At 39.9% G+C, this 19,912-nt stretch overlaps 1 protein-coding gene across 1 annotated transcript in view; it reads left to right on the plus strand.

The window, feature by feature from the left end:
• LOC122806635 (cholesterol transporter ABCA5-like) overlaps positions 1–19,912 on the plus strand; it is a 1,155,982-nt gene that overhangs the window by 553,595 nt on the left and 582,475 nt on the right. Inside the window, exon 14 of the mRNA XM_044077221.1 lies at positions 4,397–4,504. Coding sequence (XP_043933156.1) covers positions 4,397–4,504 — 108 coding nt within the window. The remainder of the gene's footprint in view (positions 1–4,396; positions 4,505–19,912) is intronic.

The raw sequence follows: 19,912 nt of genomic DNA on the forward strand, positions 1-19,912 counted from the left end.
GCATTTTTTTCTTAAATAATGTCATTGTATAATAGCAATAACCAACTCCATGGCTGTGGTATATTGAAATTTACCCACGGTTGGCTTTATTTAATCACTCAGGCTTTGCCCTCATGATTAAACCATGCCAACCATGGGTAAATCTTCAATATACCACACCACATCATTGGTTATTGCTTAAATAATAATTATAATTTTTATGCAAAATTCTGGAACTTTTTAGCTAGTATTGGATTGAGTAACTCAATAGATGGTAGGAATAACACTTTCTTACTTAAATCGGTTAGTCATACTTATTCAAGTTTATGCTGGAAAGTGTTTATGTCACAATATAGACACAGAATGTTTGTTACTCCCTATAAAATCTCTAAGTTTAGTAAAATGACTTCTTCAGTCTGATGGAGTTATAGTAAAGATGTAAAAGCTGATGGGACACATATGTTTATGGATTGTGAAAAATTAAATGTATATTGGGAAGAGATAAGCATGTTTTTATGAGGTTTATCATCTGATAATTGTTCTTTAACTGGATCAGTAATACTAATGAATGTTTCACTTCCTTTAGTTGCAAAGGCCAAACAAAAAATGTTCTGGAGCCTTCTGGCAGTAACTAGAAAAGTTATTTAAAAAAATTGGAAATTGAATTTAGTTCCTACATTCAAATATTTTTTTTTTAATTTAACAGCAATACTATGTAAAACTGAAGAAGAAGTGATCAGCATAAGATCTGTAAATCATACTTATACTTTCAGTAGTTATGATAGCCTTGACATGTTGCTATTGAAATTCTAAAACTCTTAACGTGTTAACTGTGTAAGACTATCTTGGTGATTCAATGTATTCCTAACATTGTATACCAATGTGATGTTGAATTTCTTCCTGTGTATATATTTTAAATACATTAAATTGATAAAAATTTTCTTAAAGCAATTGTCTCCATGACATCTTGCAATAATGTTTCCTTACATTTAATCATCTTTCTAAAATATTCAGCTTTACTAATCCACATCACTGGTAATGTTGTCCACATGGAAAAAAGGACATAGGCCCACACCTATTTTTGATATTTCACACTGTGCTGAATATTGGTCACTAATTCAAAATTTTCATCCATCCTTTATAGTATTATATTTGCAAACTCACCAACAATATGATTTTATTTAATGCCCCAGTTGACGTGTTCTTAAAAAGCAATGTTATTTACTCTTCATCTTATTAACTCTAGTAAGGAAATAGAATACTAGAGAATGTCAATCTACAAATGTTTTCAGACTGGTAGAGTGTACATAGCAGTTACACACAAGAACCTAAAGAAAACACATTATTACACATGAAAAGGCTTTATATTTTGACTGAAACCAGGTATGCTTTTTCTAAATACATTGAATCATAACTGTCAATTCAGTTGTAAGTAGTCAAAGAGCTAGAACAAACAAAGACATATTGAAAGATATGTAACTGATAGTACTGTGTTTGTTGAATCATTAATTCTCAAGTGTTTTATATACATTAATAATATACAGTCAAGTGTATTGTTAACAAGACTCTATATATAGCTGAAGCTTAGGTTTGTATGCCCCAAGCAGAAAGGTATGAGGTGATAAGAGAATGCTGGGAAATTTATCAAGCAAACTAATGAAATGGAGCAAGTAAGTATGTATGCACCAACATGATTAAAAAAAAAGATAAACATCTTGACATTTTGTATGCTTTAAAAATGTATCCAAAAGTGACTGCCAGGTCCTGGAAGAATAATGTAATCATTTAAACTACACTGCCATTAACTGGGAAAACTACTTGTGTACCAACACCTTTGCCCAACAGTTCTTGGAATTCATAAATTCCAATGCCCTGGATCAGCTAATCCATAGTCCCACCAGGGGCTCCAATATTCTAGACCTGGTCATTACCAACATGGGAAATCGATACTCCACACCTATGGTCACTCCCTCATTGGTCAGGTCTGACCATAAGCTAATCACTCTTCGCATTCACATCCCTCCCCCACCCCCCAGTAAGAAAACCTCTGTAAAAACTTCTCCAAAGCCAACTTCATGCTACTCAAGTCAGAAGTGACAAACTTCATGACACCCACACAGATGGGAACTGAAAGTTCGACTGCTGAATCCTACACTAAGGCACTGTACAAGCACATCTACTCGTGCATGAATTGTGCCATCCCAAATAGAATCAAGATACTCTCCTCCAAAAAAGGAAGCCAATCTGGTGGTCCTCTGCCATAAACAAACTTTACAACAAAAGAAAGAAACTGTTGCAGAAAAGATGAAAATCCCAGGATGCAAAAAACTCCTTTACCAGCCTCAGTAATAAGCTGTGATCCCTCATAAAATCCTCCAAAGCTAGTTACAAAAATAACATTGCCAAAGATTCCAAAGACAACCACAAGACATTCTATAGCTATGTCAAGAATCTAAATGGCAATGCTCAGATCTGCTCTGAGCTACAACAGAATGACATTAAATAAACTGAGTCCAAGGATATTGCCAATATCCTGGCAGATCGATTTAGTGACAACTTCACCCCCCTCTCACCCTCTAAAGGGCCCATCTCAATATCAAAAGATTGCCAAATTCCGGTAATAATGGCCACACGGGTTAAAAAAACACTCTCCAAAGCTAAGAATACAGCATCCATGGGACCAGATGACATCCCAGGCTGTGTAATACATGAACAACAAAATGAACTGGCACCTCACCTAAGTGTCATGTTTAGTCATGACCTCACCTCAGGCTTCATGCCCACTGAGTGGTGCACAGCCACAGTTATCCCACTCCACAAGGGGGGGATACACCTTGGATCCTGGGAACTACCACCTCATCAGTCTGACAAGCCTGATCTGCAAGGCCATGGAACGTATTATCATGAAACTTATAAACAAAGACATTAGCAAGCTTCAAACACTGGACCCCACCCAGTTTGGGTTCATGAAGGGCCAGTCTTGTCTTCTGAACCTGATTGACTTCTTCGAATCAGTCTTCAAAGCTGTGGACAAGGGTAAGGCAGTCCACACAGCCTATCTGGACCTCACCAAGGCCTTCAACACCATCCCCCACTCTGAAATCATAGATAACTTGCTAAGCTGGGCATAAACCCTACGTCACTCAATGGGTTGCCAAGTGGCTTACTGAGAAATCTCACACTGTAAAAGTAGCAGACTCCAAATCCAGCTCCAGACAAGTGACAAGTGGAGTACCTCAGGGTTCAGTCCTGGGACCGCTCTTGTTTGGCATCTACTTTTCTGAAGTACAGGCCAGCACTAAGGGACTCTGGCTAACAAAGTTTGCAGATGACTGCAAACTGGGAGCCATTACTGAATCCCCAAATGATGTGGATATTCTACAAAAGGACCTTACAAAAACAGATGCTTGGTGCCAGACCCATGGGCTCAAGCTCAATGCCAAGGAATGTATAGTTATCCCCTTTGGGAAAAAACATGTACCTGTGAATTACCACATAGATGGCAGTACACTAAACACTGAAAGTGTGATAAGAGACTTAGGGATGCAGGTGGACAGTGGTCTCACCTTTGATAACCACATCGCCACAACAGTCAGGAAATCCTTCTCTGTGGCACACCTCATCACTAAGGGCTTTTCATCAAGAAAAAAGGAGGTCATTGTCCCAATGTACTCATTCCTCATTAGACCCATTATAGAATACAATGCCCTGTTTAGTATGTACCTCTCAAAACATCTGCAACAACTGGAAAAGCCGTAGAAATACCTCACTAAAAGAATCACAGGTCTAAAGCATATGCCTATGCTGACCTCCAGCTATACCCTGTCACATATCGTCTACTCAGAGGAGATCTCTGATTAACGTACAAGGCCATGTCAAACACAGAGCTGTTGGACATGCTACACTTACAAAAATCTCAATCCCTCAGAGCCACACGCTCCAGAGATCTAAACCTTGTCATTACAATGAACTAAACATGCTGGAGGGATAGGTTCCTGACCCAGAGACTCCCCAGACTCTGGAATAGACTGCCCATACATGTCAAGCAGAGTGCCTCTTTGGCCTTCTTCAAAAGGAACCTTGACGATTGGATGGGAGATAGGAAAATCACCCTAGGGATCACGTCAGTTGCCCAGCTAGACAGGGGTCCAGGGAAGTACATATTGTGGGAAGAAATAGCCAGGGAATTGTTATGGCTAGGCTTGTATAGGCCCTAGGGCCAATAGCCTAGTACCAACCTATGAACTTATGAACCTATGAGGTCCTAATTCTTCCTGCTGTCTTGTTACCCCTCTGTTGTTTAACTCTTTGTATATTTGTATAAATAATTATGTTTATGCAAATAAAGTGTTTTGATAATTTCTTTTTGATGCTTATGATGGATAGCTTTAACTTTCCTTCTGTTTTTGTCTTTTAGTTCAGTGGTGTTCCATCATTTATTGATGTTCCCTTATATTATGATGTTTCACTTCTGCTTGTACCAACTGTTTCAGCATACATTCATTTTGTGGACAGCTGGCATTGGGTAAGTTGTTATGTAGAGTTAAACCTGCTACCTGTGTTTATTGCCATGGATGAAAATGATTTAAATAGAAATTAAATAGTTCTAGAGCAGTTTTCAGCAAAACTGATGAAACATATAGAAGGAAACTTTTTGTTTCTTTTCATACTTCATGTGTTATGTGGTATGTAGCATTCAAAATGTTCTTAGATGTAATTATTTTAAAATACAACATAATTAAAGTATAAAACAAATTTGATATGTATGTATGTATGTATGTATGTATGTATGTCCATATCATTGTATTTTTAAATATGGCTGCAACTTATTAAACAAATTGTGAGTCTGATTTTAAATGGGTCTATATCACCACATCGAATGGAGATAAGTTAGAGCGTCCGAAAGCCCTAAACCCCGCAGTTATGGAACTTCGATTTTTTTTTCCCAGGGAAAAAAATCAGTGACCCGTCTTCAGGGCTTTGCTATTTCCTCCACTGTAGTGCGATCTCAGAGTTGGTATATTTAAGTAGGGAGGGTGTGGGGGACACAGCCCCCATGTTGGGTAGAGCGAAGCTCCCCACTTCAGTTTGTTTTAAAGTTGTGCTTTATTTCACGGAGCTTTTTTTCCCTGGGAAGAAAATTGCTGTTCCGTGAGTTCGCTGTTTAGGGTTTTTGGACTTTTAGGTTCGAACAAAGGGCTTTCGAACTTATCACCATTCGATGTGGTGATATAAACCCAATTTAAACAGTCAGTATCATTTTTGCTGATTTATTGTGTGTTGGAACATAAATACCTTAAACAAAGGTTTATACAAAATTATTCTGTGAGGAAATTATAAGTAGGCAGGCATGTGTTTTTTCTTCAAAGTTTTTACTATTTGCATCTTTGCTTCATGACAACATTGCACATTTACAAAGCTCTGGGTTTGGGAGCACTGCCTGGCTTTCATGTGAGAGTGCAGCAGCTTCTGTTGAGAGCTCAGAGCTTATTAAGGAGCTAAGGAAGGCTCTGATTTAGCCAGTTTATTTTGTAAAGGGATGCCCAGTATCAGAGATACACAGGCTAGGTTTTCACTTCCATTGCAAAGTATACATAAGGCTCAAGCACAGGTTTACTATAAATAATTGCGTTTTATTTGACACAAAATTATTTAACTCCAAAAGATCTAAAAACTAGAGTGTGTGTGAGAACATTGACACTCTCAGGCACTTAAACAATTTTGCTGTATGGTGACAAGCAACACTGTACCCATCACCATAGGGGAATTGGAAATCTCTGTGTTTGTGTGTGTGTGTGTGTGTGTGTGTGTGTGTGTGTGTGTGTGTGTGTGTGTGTGTGTGTGTGTGTGTGTGTGTGTGTGTGTGTGTGTGTGTGTGTGTGTGTGTGTGTATATATATATATATATATATAAACAACCTTCAGCAGGCAGTTCTGTGGAAAAAAGACATTTCACCCCTTCTTCCAGTCACCCTAAGTGTTCCCCAGGGTTCTATATTAGGCCCACTGCTGTTCATCCTTTATACCAACAAGCTTTACTCTTCCACCCCCAATACATCTGTTATACAGTATGCAGATGATTCTATGTTAATTTGTGCAGCTTCCTCACTAAAGGAACTTCATACATTAACACAAGAATCATTCCTCTCTACTGAAACATGACTATCCAATATCCAACTTATTCTAAACCCTGCTAAAACCAAACTACTCTTCTTTAAACTGACTAGGTCCTTCTCTTCACCTACCACCGTTAATATCATGTCCAGCAACAAAACCAATATCTCTTCCTCGGGTCACACCAAACTCCTTGATGTAGAGATTTATAACAATCTCAGATTTGATATTCACATTTCCCAGACCATCAAGAAAGTCCCCAGAAAACTAGATACCCTCTATAGAAATAGACAATTCCTTACCCAATCAACAAAAGCAACCATAGCTCACACTCATCTCATTTCTATCCTTCTCTATGCCTCACCTATTCTAATCAACCTTAGAAAAACAGACCTAGCTAAGCTTGACTCATGCTGCAACAAAATCTCCAGATTTGCCTCTTACTCCCCATTTAGATCTCACCAATACTCATCTTTGAAGCAGCTCAACTGGTTGGAACTTCTCAACTCTTACACCACAATCAACTTGTTCTGGCCCATAAAATCTGTAACAGTCTACCTAGTCATATACCTACTTTCACCTCCTTTACTCAGTTTAAAAAAATCATTAAAAATCCATCTCATTAATAGCTAGCTATGCTCCTGCACTACACCAGGTTAGACCCTCCTCTAGTTTAGCACCTCCTTCACTATGCTCTCCACTCCTAATCTTACATGACAATTTTTAATTGACAACTAATGGATCTAGGTCCTCGGACTCTACATACACACATGATTAATGAAAATGAGATTTTGTTCTGGTTTAGTCTTTTCATCAACCATTATGATGTTGTTGTTTTACACTTGTCACTTCAGTTATGTTCATGTTGTCTTAGGCTCTGAGATTTTAGTAATGTTGTATTACTTCTCTGTTTCACCAATTGTATTATTATGTCTGTAGTTACTACTTGAGCTATGTATAACTGTACTTGAATGTAACTTTTGTTTGTAACTTTTGTTTATACACTATATATTACATGTATTTTTATTTCTGGAGCTTTTCTCCCCGGGACTCCACTGAAAATGGATATGTGTCCAGTGGACTATCCAGATTAACAAATGTAAAATAAATAATAAATAAATATATGTGTGTGTGTGTGTGTGTGTGTGTGTGTGTGTATCTGTATATATATATATATATATATATATATATATATATATATATATATATATATATATATATATATATCTATATCTAGGTGCGCTACAGAATCCTGAAAGATCAAAATCCTGAGACCAAAATCTCGAAAGTTCAAAACACTGAAAAATCAAAATACTGAAAACGCACAGGATACAAACCTTTACTATATTCCAGCACAAGTACATACAGAAACATATTACATTTCAATTATACGCAGTGGGGCAAACCCCCCTGCACCCTCCAAATGGGGAGCTGTGCCCCCTGCACCCCCTGCTACTTAAATATATCAACTCCAAGATTGCACTTCACTACACTTAGTGCAATCTTAGAGTTGATATATTTAAGTAGCACTGGGTGTGGGGGGGCACATGGGGGTGCAGGGGTCTTGCCCCTCAGCTTATACTTGGAGAAGAGCAATATGGTTTGTCTTTTATTTGTTTCTGTATGTACTTGTGCTGGAATGTAATAAGTTTTGGTATCCTGTGTGTTTTCAGTATTTTGAGTTTTCAGCATTTTGAACTTTCTAGATTTTGGTCTCAGGATTTTGGGCTTCAGGATTTTGGGCTTCAGGATTTTGGGCTTTCAGGATTCTGTAGTGCTTATATATATATATATATATATATATATATATATATATATATACACACACACACACACACACACACACACACACACAGATATACACACACACACACACACACACACACATGGTAACAGTTAACACCATCAAACATTCATTTTCTCAACAACATTAATTGCAGTTTCATTTTGCTATACCGTCTATTTATTAAACATCTGAAAACTGAGATGTCCTTGTTGCTGAAAAAGGTAAAGTGGTGAGGTGTGGAGAGTTGTGTGTGGTGTGTGTGTGTGTGTGTGTGTGTGTGTGTGTGTGTGTGTGTGTGTGTGTGTGTGTGTGTGTGAATTTATGAATGTGGTTAGGTAAGAGGATAGTTTTAGAGATGTGCCTATCGGCTAGGGTGTGTGTGCATACGAGTATTCTTAGGGTTAGAGTTGGGGTTAGGTTACGAGATAATTTTAGACTGTGTGTGTGTGTGTGTGTGTGTGTGTGTGTGTGTGTGTGTGTGTGTGTGTGTGTGTGTGTGTGTGTGTGTTCTGTGTCCAAGTTTCTTGATTGTTGATACTGTTGGGGAGAGGGTTCTTTCTTAAAATAAGTTGCAAGTCTGGGTTTGCAACATCATTATTTACACATTTTTGGGCCACTTGTACTATTTTATTTTGTGACAACCAGCATGCTATGCTACAGATACCACCACAGTTTGAAATCTAAGATTTCATAGATGGTCTGCATACTCAAAACATCCACAAAATCCACACCGTTGTAGGTCAGGCTGGGCCAGTACAGTACTGTATCTTTGCATGGCTGTAGTCCATTTGGTGCATTTAAGACTCTTGCTTTGTCCAGCCTTTTACTTTTTGCTGCAGCCCATGCACTAGGGGAACCATCATCTTTTATAATGCTGTTCTGTTTCCTACAAACACTACAGCTCCTATATGTTCTTTTTTGTTTTTACGATTGTCATATTAGATTTGCTGCACTCATTTTATAATTCATACATTCAAGCCATTTCCTTAATATATCTTTTATGGCCCTTGAAACAGGGTGGTATTATGTAGGGTTTTAAGCTTGCCTTTTTTCCCTTGGATAGTCTTGACAAGGTTTTGAGTCAGATTTGTACTAACAGGCAGTTCTGAACACACTTCCTTCTACAGAAATGCCTGTTAGTACATATCTGACTCAAAACTTCTAACAGAAACTTCCTTAGTTCCTGTTTCTGTCGCTAAGATAGAGTATCGTTTACCTACATTGCAGGCATAGAAGTAAATTTCTTCTTCACTAAATCAAAAACCCTCTGTTGTTAAGCTAACTGATATGGTATATTTCTTCTGGCCTTCTTTTATCATTATGTATGTCTATTGCTATAGTTTATCACACTCATCTTTTCTATTATTTCAAATACATCCTACCATTTAGCAAAAAGTTTGCTTCAAAGGAAATCAAAACTAACACCTGATCTCCAACTTTAAATTACCTAATCCATATTTTTTTTCTGTTATATGCATTTTGTTTTGAACTTAATTTACCTTTAACATGACTCAGTGAGGCTCCTTTGGAAAAAGGGAAGATATTTCTGATTACTGAAATATTTCAGTTGCACATCTAATGAAAATAAACAGGGTGGCCTTAGGCCAATTGAGTGCAAAAGGGCCATGTATCTAAGGCAGGGCCCACACTTCTGATGAAGTCCTAGAGTTGTAAATGGATGAAAGCACTTAACCTTAGATTAAAAGTTCTTTATGTGTATTTGGCCCACCATTTGTTTGCAACATTATCATCCAGATTCATGAATGCCTACAATAAATATGCACCATGTGTACACCTTTCTGAGTGAATAGACAGCGCAAACATAACTCATATCTTCTTCCTTCTAATTATAGTTTACCTATTGATTTTCTTAAAGCCTTAAATATTGATAGGGATTCATAAATGTTCCCACAGTGCATAGACTGGCTCCCAGATTTACTAATCTTCCATGCAGGACTAGCTTAGTCCTGCATGGAAGTTGCCATTTAGGAGCAGGATGGCAGCGCGCCATGCATATTAATGAAGGCATGTTGCTTGAGCTCCTAATCTTACACTGAGCATGTAAGAGTGCAGGGGGTGTGTCTGAGAGCAGAGCTTTCAGAATATACATCCCCCCACAATGAAGAACAGCAGAAAGGCCAAAGGAATGCGTGAGACCACTCATAGGTGTCCACATATCCCCAGCAACATTCCCCCACGTGTACAACAGCAATAGTAAATATAAATCAAATAAATAAACCTATTTTTTTTTTATTATGATTCTGATTAAAGCTAACCATAGGTGCATGGGTGTACCCATTGCTTAGCTATGGTTAATGCAGCGTAAATGGCTGAAGAGGATAACAAGGAAGATTTATGCAAATGAAGCAGTATAGCAATAGTGTAGTGGGCAGAGCATTCACCTTAAAAGCAGGCATTCCCAGTTCAAGTTCCACTGTAGTACATTCCATTTCCCATGGCAAATCACATTATGACCAATATTTTAGTTGCATAACCTACTAAATAACATATATTTGTGAACTGGAGTACTGCATTAAATGCACATGTGAGGTGTCAGTGTCATAACGTTGCAAAGTCCACAGATAAGCACATGTGCTCCATATAGTATATGTACACAGGAATCATGGATACAAATGGAAGGTAAAATGTGTAAAAAAATGACAACTCCATACAGCTTCCAAATCCCCCACCTTCCCAAGAACCATTAGATATTACTGCTAAATCAGTGCAATTGTAAGTGAGAGCAAGCACTAGTAAACAAGTGTAAGCACCAGTAAGCAGCAGTAAACATATTTAAGCACTAGTATGTGAGTTTAAGCCCATTTGCGTGGGGGTAAGCAATGCGCACACAAGTTAAGCAATATTGAAGCTAACTCTCTGTAAGCATATTTAACCGAAGGTTAGCATTGCTTACCCTCATGCAAACCCATGCAAACCCACTTACAACTGCTCAAAAGTGCCTTAATCACTCTGTATTCAATGGCCCTTGTTCTGCCCAGCAACAAAATAAACAGCCTTGCAGGTCATGAACCCAGGACCCTATACACTATAGTCACAGTAGTTAACCACCAAGTCATCACAGCAGTACAGAAATATGAGGTATCACCAAACAAGTCCTCACCATAGTAAAATCAAACTGAACCTGTGAAAGGAATCAGTATACAGTCATATGTTCTATAACCCACTACATAACATAAATATGTGAAACGGAGTACAGCAGTAAGCTCAGATGTGAGGTGTAATTGTAATAGAGTGTTGAAGTCCCCAATAAAACACAAGGACCCCATACAGTGTACGTACACATGAATCATGGATACCAGGCATATATATAAGATGTAAGGAATAAGAAATCAATGCCAAAATGAAAATATAATGCAAAGTCTAATGTAAACAATGCTAAGCATTGCACAGGCCAGCTTAGGAGGTGTAAATAATGTGTAGGACAGCTAACTCAATGTGCCCAATGGTATACCCCTTTAAACAATGCCAACCTTAGGTAACCAGTTCTGCCCATAGCCTAGCCTTTTCAAAACCGGCCAATCATGGAAATGTGTGGGAAATTGGCCCTACTTAAACCTAACAGGTGGTAATACATCTCATAACTGGTTTTAGCTTCCCCTTGAAGGCACAATGGCAGTAAGGGGAGAAGGTGTGCACTTCCGGGCACAGCACTGGTGCATCCAGGAGTCCAGAGTCATGGTAGGACTCCTTGTCAAAGAGCATGACCAGAGACTGCTACAGGGCCAGTACCAGGGTTCCCAATATAAGGAGGAAGCCTGGGACCATCTCGCCTGTGACCTCACCAGTGCCACTAGCATACCCTGAACTGGTGAGCAGGTCAGACATCACTATGCCGACCTGAAGCGGCATAAGGGGGACCTCTTGGAGAAGTGGATCCAAGAGGCTAGAATGGCAGGGGCTGACCCAGCTGTGTGCAAGCATCACTCCACTATGCATGTAATAATTGCCAGCTCATGTATATCATGGATAGGTATGGCTAAATATTCCTTTTATGTCCTCCACAGCTGCAAGTGAGCAGGCCACAAACCAGGAGGCCCATGGAAGTTGCATGGAGAGGTTGCGACGTGAGGCAGGTCAGTAATACTCTTGCATGCACTGTCATAGGAAATAAATCTAAAAGTAGTAGTAAATTAATTACCTGTATAAAACCTGTATTGTTTAAGGTAAGTACTGCATACTCAGGAGAATATGGCAGAAAGAGTCTCATATAGTTTGTATGTAAATAAAATCATAATAGCCTGACAATAAAGGTCTAACTGCTGGACTGCATGTGTATACTCTCGTATCATATGGTAATGTAGATTTGCAATCACGTAATAGTACTGTTGTATTAAGCACTGTTACCCACACTGTACACCATAAATAGAATGTGTAGGAATGCCTCTATATGACTGGTGTAATCCCCAGAGGCCATTTAGTACAACTAAGAGGCACATTGACAGAAAACAGTGAAAAGGCAAACAACAAAATCCGAATAGCACATGCAACTGAGATGTGAACTGCCTTATTTTTAGCACACACAGCCATGGTTCAAATCCTGGCAGTGGTAGTAGTCTGCATACAGAATCATACCCCACAACTGTACAGATATGTCCAGAATGTCCAGTAAAGTGGCCCATATCTACTGCCTGCCAACCTGTCCCCCTGGGAAATCAGTGGGATGATCCCAGACATATAGGCAGCAAACATGAAATACAACTGATTGGCACACGTCTATGAGAACAAAACTGGCACACTAGCAACTCCCCAAAGCCTTATGAGAGTAAGAAGCCACATATATCCCATTTAACCCCCCATGTTTTCAAGCTGTGGCCAGAGTGTGTACAGTAACAGAGTGAGATGTATGTGCATAATAGTAATGTGGAATATGGTACTGTGTGTGGCAACATTCAGGTAGTGCTAACAAACATTTCTCCCTCAGGTCTGTCAGATACCAACACTGTGCCCAGAAATACAAGAATGATACCCATTACTGGTACTGTTTACTTTGGCATTGTATGGCATTGTGATCAATGCTGTTGCTCTGAGTAATAAGGTATTACTCATCACTGTAGCCCACACTGTCCTACAAAATATAACTGTCTAGGAAATCCTGTATAAGCGTATTGTAATACAAGGTTAGAATGTAAAACTACAAGAGAATTATAAGACAGAATGCAGATAGGCGATATACAGCAATATCTATATAGCACACACAACTCTGATGGACAGTGTTTAAGTTGTAGCAGACACAGCCGTGGTCTGAATCCTGGGAGTGGAAGTAGGCTACATACAAAATCATACCCCACAACTGTACAGATAAGACCAGAATGTCCAGTATATGGGCCCATATCTGCTGCCTGTCACCCTGTTCCCCTGGGAAGTCTGTGGGATGATCCCAGATGTTTAGGCAGCAAACAGGGAATACAACTGATTGTCACACATCTATGAGAACAAACCTGTCACTCTAGCAACTCCCGAAACTGTTATGAGAGTAATAAGCTAAGTATGTCCTATCTGCAGCCCCATGTTGTCAAGCTGTGGTCAGAGTGGGTACAGTAACAGAGTGAGATGTATGTGATTAATACTAATGTGTAATCTGGTACTTTGTGTGCATTCAGGTAGTGCTAACAAACATTGCTCCCAAAGGTACTTCAGATACGAGCACTGTGCTGAGAAATAAAAACCTTGATACACTGTACTGGTACTGTTTACTCTGGTATTGTATGGAATAGTGAGTGTTGCAGTTGCTCTGAATAATAAGGTATCAGTGATCACTGTCACCAACGCTGTGCTACATAATATAACTGTGTAGGAAAGCCTGTATAAGAGTGTGGTAAGTCACTAAAGGTTGAAGAGGACAATAGTCTCGGTTCACCTGCATGTGGACAAGACATGGCCAGAGTCTGTGCAGAAAGAGATGGACAGCTATGTGCACAACATCAACCCGGAATCTGGGAGTATGTGTAGAAACAGTTAGTTAGTGCTAACAAACATTCCCTTCACAGGTATACCAGGTAAGAGGTTTATACTGCAGGTAAAACCAGTTAATGTATAAAGATGATGACAGCCATATCACTGTCCAAACTAAGGCTATAGGGTAGTGTAGTAAAACTTGTAAGGTACAGATAACAACACTGACTAGGAAAGTAATGTGGAATACAGGACTATACTAGTTGTTAATAGACATCTTTCTTTCCCCCCACCATATCTCTAACAATAAACTACATAACCACCTCAACTGGTATTCACTGTTCTGATTATGTCCTATTGGTTGATATTTATTTAAATCTGTTTCCATGCATATGCCATATTGAAATATTCCAACATTGGTGGCATGGTGCCATCAATGTACCTGCATGCTCTTGTTATTACCACTGTGGTCCCATATATGCATGTGTTCCGTTTGCTATGCAACTGTTCCGTATCTGGTGTTTGGGTTAATGGGAATATCTATGCATGCTGTTATACCTAACCCTGGAATGTGTTGGCTATTACTAACCCACATATGATGATAAAATTTAAACACCATAGCACGTTTGGGAAGGCCGGTCCCAGCAGACCCATCTGTCCCACCTCAGCTGGCCGAGGCACCAGGCACCAGCACATCTGGGGCCCAACCCAGACCTCCTCATCCGTTGGTCCTGTACCACCTTCGGGTGGAACCACCTTGGGGGATGGGGCTTATCTCTCCTGGAAGCGGGCTTGAACAGAAACCTGTCACCCATCACCAGGTCCAGGTCATGGTGCATAGTGATCTCTGCAGGGAGGTTGGAGATCTGCTACGCCATCTCAAGGGCCATGTGTTGCAACTAGACAGTTGGCCTGGCTCTGTGACTCAGCCCCCAGCACAGCCACCTTCGGGGATGTGAAGGTGCAGTGGTGACTGCCCATGGATGGGGACCTCAGTCCCACTGTTTCCACTAGGGGGCTCATGGGCTTCAGATTTCCCAACACCCCTCCCCATCAAGGTGTCTACCCCCCACACTGTCATATACCGCCCCTGTATGCATCTTTTTTGTCTTGTCTGTTAACCTACCTCCCCAAATATACCTACTATCCCTCCCCAACATCCCACTCTCACCTGAAAAAAAAGGGCAATATGTTCCCAAAAAACAATCTTGCCCCATACAGAGCTGTCCATTTTGCACACATGTCCACTGGACACATGTAATCTGGTCTAACTGGCATCACAACATGTTATTGTTGTCCTCACCCTTCTCTCAGGAGTTTGAGTGTCCAAGCCTACCTCCAAATTCAGTGTATATGCACAGCTGTTGCTGTAGAAGAAATGGGCAGCTATGGACCTTCCCTACACCCGTCCTGCACATCCCTAGCTATTTCCCTACTGTCTTTTCCTCTTTGTGCCCCTTTTTCACCACTTTCCTATCAACCCTTTTTCTTTACTTTTAAAGAAATTAGCATGGGGGTAAGCAGGAGTAAGCACTTTTAAGCAGCAGTAAGCAGGTTTAAGCCTGTTTGTGCAGGGGTAAGCAATGCCTACACAGGTTAAGGAATTGAAAAGCTAACTGAGTATAAGAAACTATAACCAGAAGTTAGCATTGCTTACCTCCACGCAAACCCATGCAAACCAATTACTACTGCTTAAAAGTGCCTTAATCACTCTGTATCCAATGGCCCTTGTTCTGCCCAGCAACAAAATAAACAGCCTCTGCAAGGCTCAAACGCAGGACCCTGCACACCATAACCAAAGTGATTTACCACTAAGCCATGTCAGATATACATAACCCTGATGTTTTCACAAACATATCATCCATCACAGTCATTCAACAGTACAGGGAATGTATTTCAACATGTAGATGTATGTGTGTGTGTGTGTGTGTGTGTGTGTGTGTGTGTGTGTGTGTGTGTGTGTGTGTGTGTGTATTAATATCTAAATAGATATAACATATCTATATATGTAGATATAGATATATATTCTAGCTATATATATATAGATATATATATATATATATATATATATATATATATATATATATATATATATATATAGAAATATATATATATATATATATATATATATATATATATATATATATTTATAAACATATATACATACATATGCATACATCTATAGATATATATGTTTACATCTATATATATATATATATATATATATATATATATATATATATATATATATACACATAGCAATTTATATATATGTAAGCATATATATATATATATATATATATATATATATATATATATAGGTATATAAGGACATATATCTGCAGATAGAAATGGGAACATAACAAAAACATATATGTCCACATGCACCGTTAATGGGGTTTAGAGGCCCCAAACAAAATATGTTTTGTACGAATAGGTATCCCCCTCCACAGCCAAACACGTCTGCCCTGCAATACACTACCAACTGTTGCAGATCCCATAACCAGGACCTGACACAACATGGACACAGGATGTTAACAGTACTCCATCCCACCTGTATGATGTCAGGCTGGTATCAGTAACATATCATGCAGTACAGTCTGGCTCCCATAGGGAATGTACAATGTAGAAGCAATCAACATCCCTAGGATACATATACACAGACACATATACACAGATACAGATATACATATATATATATATATATATATATATCTACACATACACACACAGAGATATGTATAGGAAGATACATATGTAGAAGGTGCACACAATATGAAACAGCCATGATGACTACAGCTACCACCTGATCAACTGGTCACTGTATTAGCCACCCATAGAAATTACAATCATTGCCTGCAACATAAACCCACAGAGAGGTCAAAGGATATAACACCACACACAGGTTTGCATACATGGGAAAACTTTATTTGTGTACTATTACTGTTGTATATGCCATGTCGTATAGCTGTCTAGACACTGACATCAATATAAACAGAGTAATGCAACTGTGAAACAGTTATACTAATACAGTAGTCTGGAAAGGTTGACATATGTTGCTATCCAGGCTGAGACCTTCAAGTAGTACAATAGTAAAGACAGACTGGGCCACAGGATACCAAACAATCAACAGTAAGTAATGCAGATGTATAGTTCAGCAGCCTCTATCTACACTCTGTAAACAATCCCTAGGAGGGTAAAGACCTCAGCTGACACAATGGGATGTAACTGTTACATAACAAGGCATAGCTGACACTATCACTATCACACTGACAAACAGAACAGTCTGTATGGCAGGAGGCAGTAGGCCTGCATTTACCCATGGTGGATTGTATGGTAATGTACACCCAGATACCTTAAGGCAACTTACCCCTGATACCCCCACATCTTGTAACTGCCTAGGTTAGTTATAGGCCATATACCACTGTTACACTGGCCTCTGGAGTACATAATGGCACACATATATTGTGTAGGTGAAGCCCACACATATATGTCCCCAACCCCACAATATGTGTTGGGGACATGACAGCAGTGGACTTATGGCAGGAATGGCAACATAACATACTCACAGCCCACTACAGAACAACCCCTGACAGCATGTCATATGTGCAAAGCCTAGTGTGTAGGTGGAGGACAGAGGCTGGAACGCAGGCATATATGTGTAAAACTGTTGCCATACACTAAGCAAGTCACTCGTGTTACAGGATAGTCTGCAACATACCCTTAGTCAAGAATATGAAGTTAGAAACAGAAATGGATGTAGCCATGTAGCGATAGCACTCAACACACACACTGCCAGTGATATATCTGACACAAGACCTGTGTGCTGGACAGACAAAATATAATAGGCACACCTCTGGCCATCAAGAGAATAGGCCCACAGTTGAGAGCTATGCAGACAGACTGTATTCCAAGTTAAACTAATAGGTACACACAAACCCTTTAAAACCAGTGCTATACAATGCATGCATGCAACAACTCTACTCACACTCTGTAGTTCTGGAACCTCCTACAAATATGTAGCTGGCCTGATTGTGCAAGTTCTCCTGTAAGAGATATTGCTACCTGCTGTCTGTAACACTGTTGCCCACACACAGGAAGGATGTCCATCATACAGGAAAGGTAAAGGGACCATGCCCACATGATGTAGGGATTTATAGTAGTTGGTTGCCATGACAATGGTAATTGGAAGTACAACACAACATGCTGCATGCAGGTAGCAAGTGGAGGACACTGACTGGTGCAGACACCATCACCTGATCGTGTGCATCACCTACAAATTCCATGCTGTAATCTATGCAAAACAGCTCATACCATTTACTGGGGAGAGCCTGATAGAGAGAGAGAGTGCAGGAATAAGAAAAAAAAAGAAATACCAAACACTCTAGAAGAGTCTGCAGTCCTAGAACAGGTATGTGAAGTATATATGTATATAATTGACCATAGTACTTGGTCCATAATAATGAGATAGATGATGTGGAATGCTTTATATGTGCCTTCAGCTGTTGTTGTAATGATGTTCAGCTGAACAACTGCTAAGGACAATAGAGTCTGTCCCTGTGGGTAGTGGGTTATACCCCTCAACCGTGCAGAGCGGCACTGACTGATAATATGTAAGCCCATCATAGTGTGTGTTGTGTAATGGGAAGTATGTATGTTACGTGGCCAATAGCTGGTGGTGGAAGTAATACCATTATGATGGACACATGGGAGCCACAGCCCACCCCTTGCAGGATACTCAGGTTAATCTCTATTGTAGCATGCAGGAATGCCATAGGTGTGTAATAGGGTTACCTGCAATTTGGCCCTACATATACTCCCCCTAATGTCAGGCTGTGTCCATATGTGGCACCTGTCTGTGTTGTAGCAAGGCAGAGCAGTGCAGCTATGCAGGAAAGGTGTTGTGAGATTGTGAACCTGATGTCTGAATGTACCCCACATATAGGTATGCATATGTGTACATATATACATATATAATATATACATATATATATATATATATATATATATATATATATATATGTATACATGTATATCCACAGATGTACAGATACACATGTAGACATATATATGAGCACATATACACATCACATATATCTACACATATATAGATATATACCTATATGCACATGTCTACATATATATACAAACACACACACAAACATATATGTATGTAAATACAATTCCCCTATATTACTGCTACAGTGCTGCATGCTATGTGTGAGGAAACAGCACACGTAGCAATACACACAGATATCTACAGCTGTCAGTGTGTGCAACATAGACGGGTATGTCACATGTGAATCCCTTGTTGGGACCACATTGCCCTTGTCTGTGAAGTGTGGAATGGGAATATGGGGAAGCATGTTAGGTATAGTTGTGGAGGTGGTTAGGGTTGGTAGATATAGAGGACAGTCTACAGGGGTGGTATGTGACACTTGTGGTGGGTAAACACCCTGGATGGTGTATGTGGTCTGTGATGTGGATGCCCCATGGGCCCCAGTATGGACACAATAGGAACAAGCCTCTCACCCACTGCTACTCACAACAGCAGTCCACGTCCTGTAGGTGCCTGGCCTGGAAGATGAGCAGGAGGAGCATGTCGGCCCTGTGAATGTGTACTGGGTGCCTCAGAGTTGTGTAGCACATCCCACATGTGTCTGTGGAGCCCATTAAAGAACAGACCCTGGACCTGCCCTCAGGGGACAGGAACATGTCTATATGTGCCCCTGGTGGGAGGACAACATCCCCTGGGTTGCTTCCACCTGACGGTATTGCTGGACCAGTACATGAGGAGGTCCCATGGTGGGACAAACATGTGATGTGGCTGGGTAACATGGGCAGATGGGTGTGGAGAGGCAGTACTGCTGGGCAATAGTACATATACATGCTATTGTGTCACTGTTATAGAACATATGTTGGTAGTAATAGTCTACACAATCCCAGAACATGTCCAACAGCATGCATAGATATCCCCAATAACACAGAATGTCAGATGAGCAGCAATCACAAAGCAGCCATACCACAGGCATATATAGAACCATAGTGACCCTGACAATGGCAAGCAGGTGAATAGTCTGTAACAGGCCAGCAATGATAGTGTCCACACAGGGAACATGGC

The sequence above is a fragment of the Protopterus annectens genome, chromosome 7.part0 (genome assembly GCF_019279795.1).
Source record: "Protopterus annectens isolate FY-2018-M chromosome 7.part0, PAN1.0, whole genome shotgun sequence".
Classification (NCBI taxonomy): Eukaryota; Metazoa; Chordata; order Ceratodontiformes; family Protopteridae; genus Protopterus; species Protopterus annectens.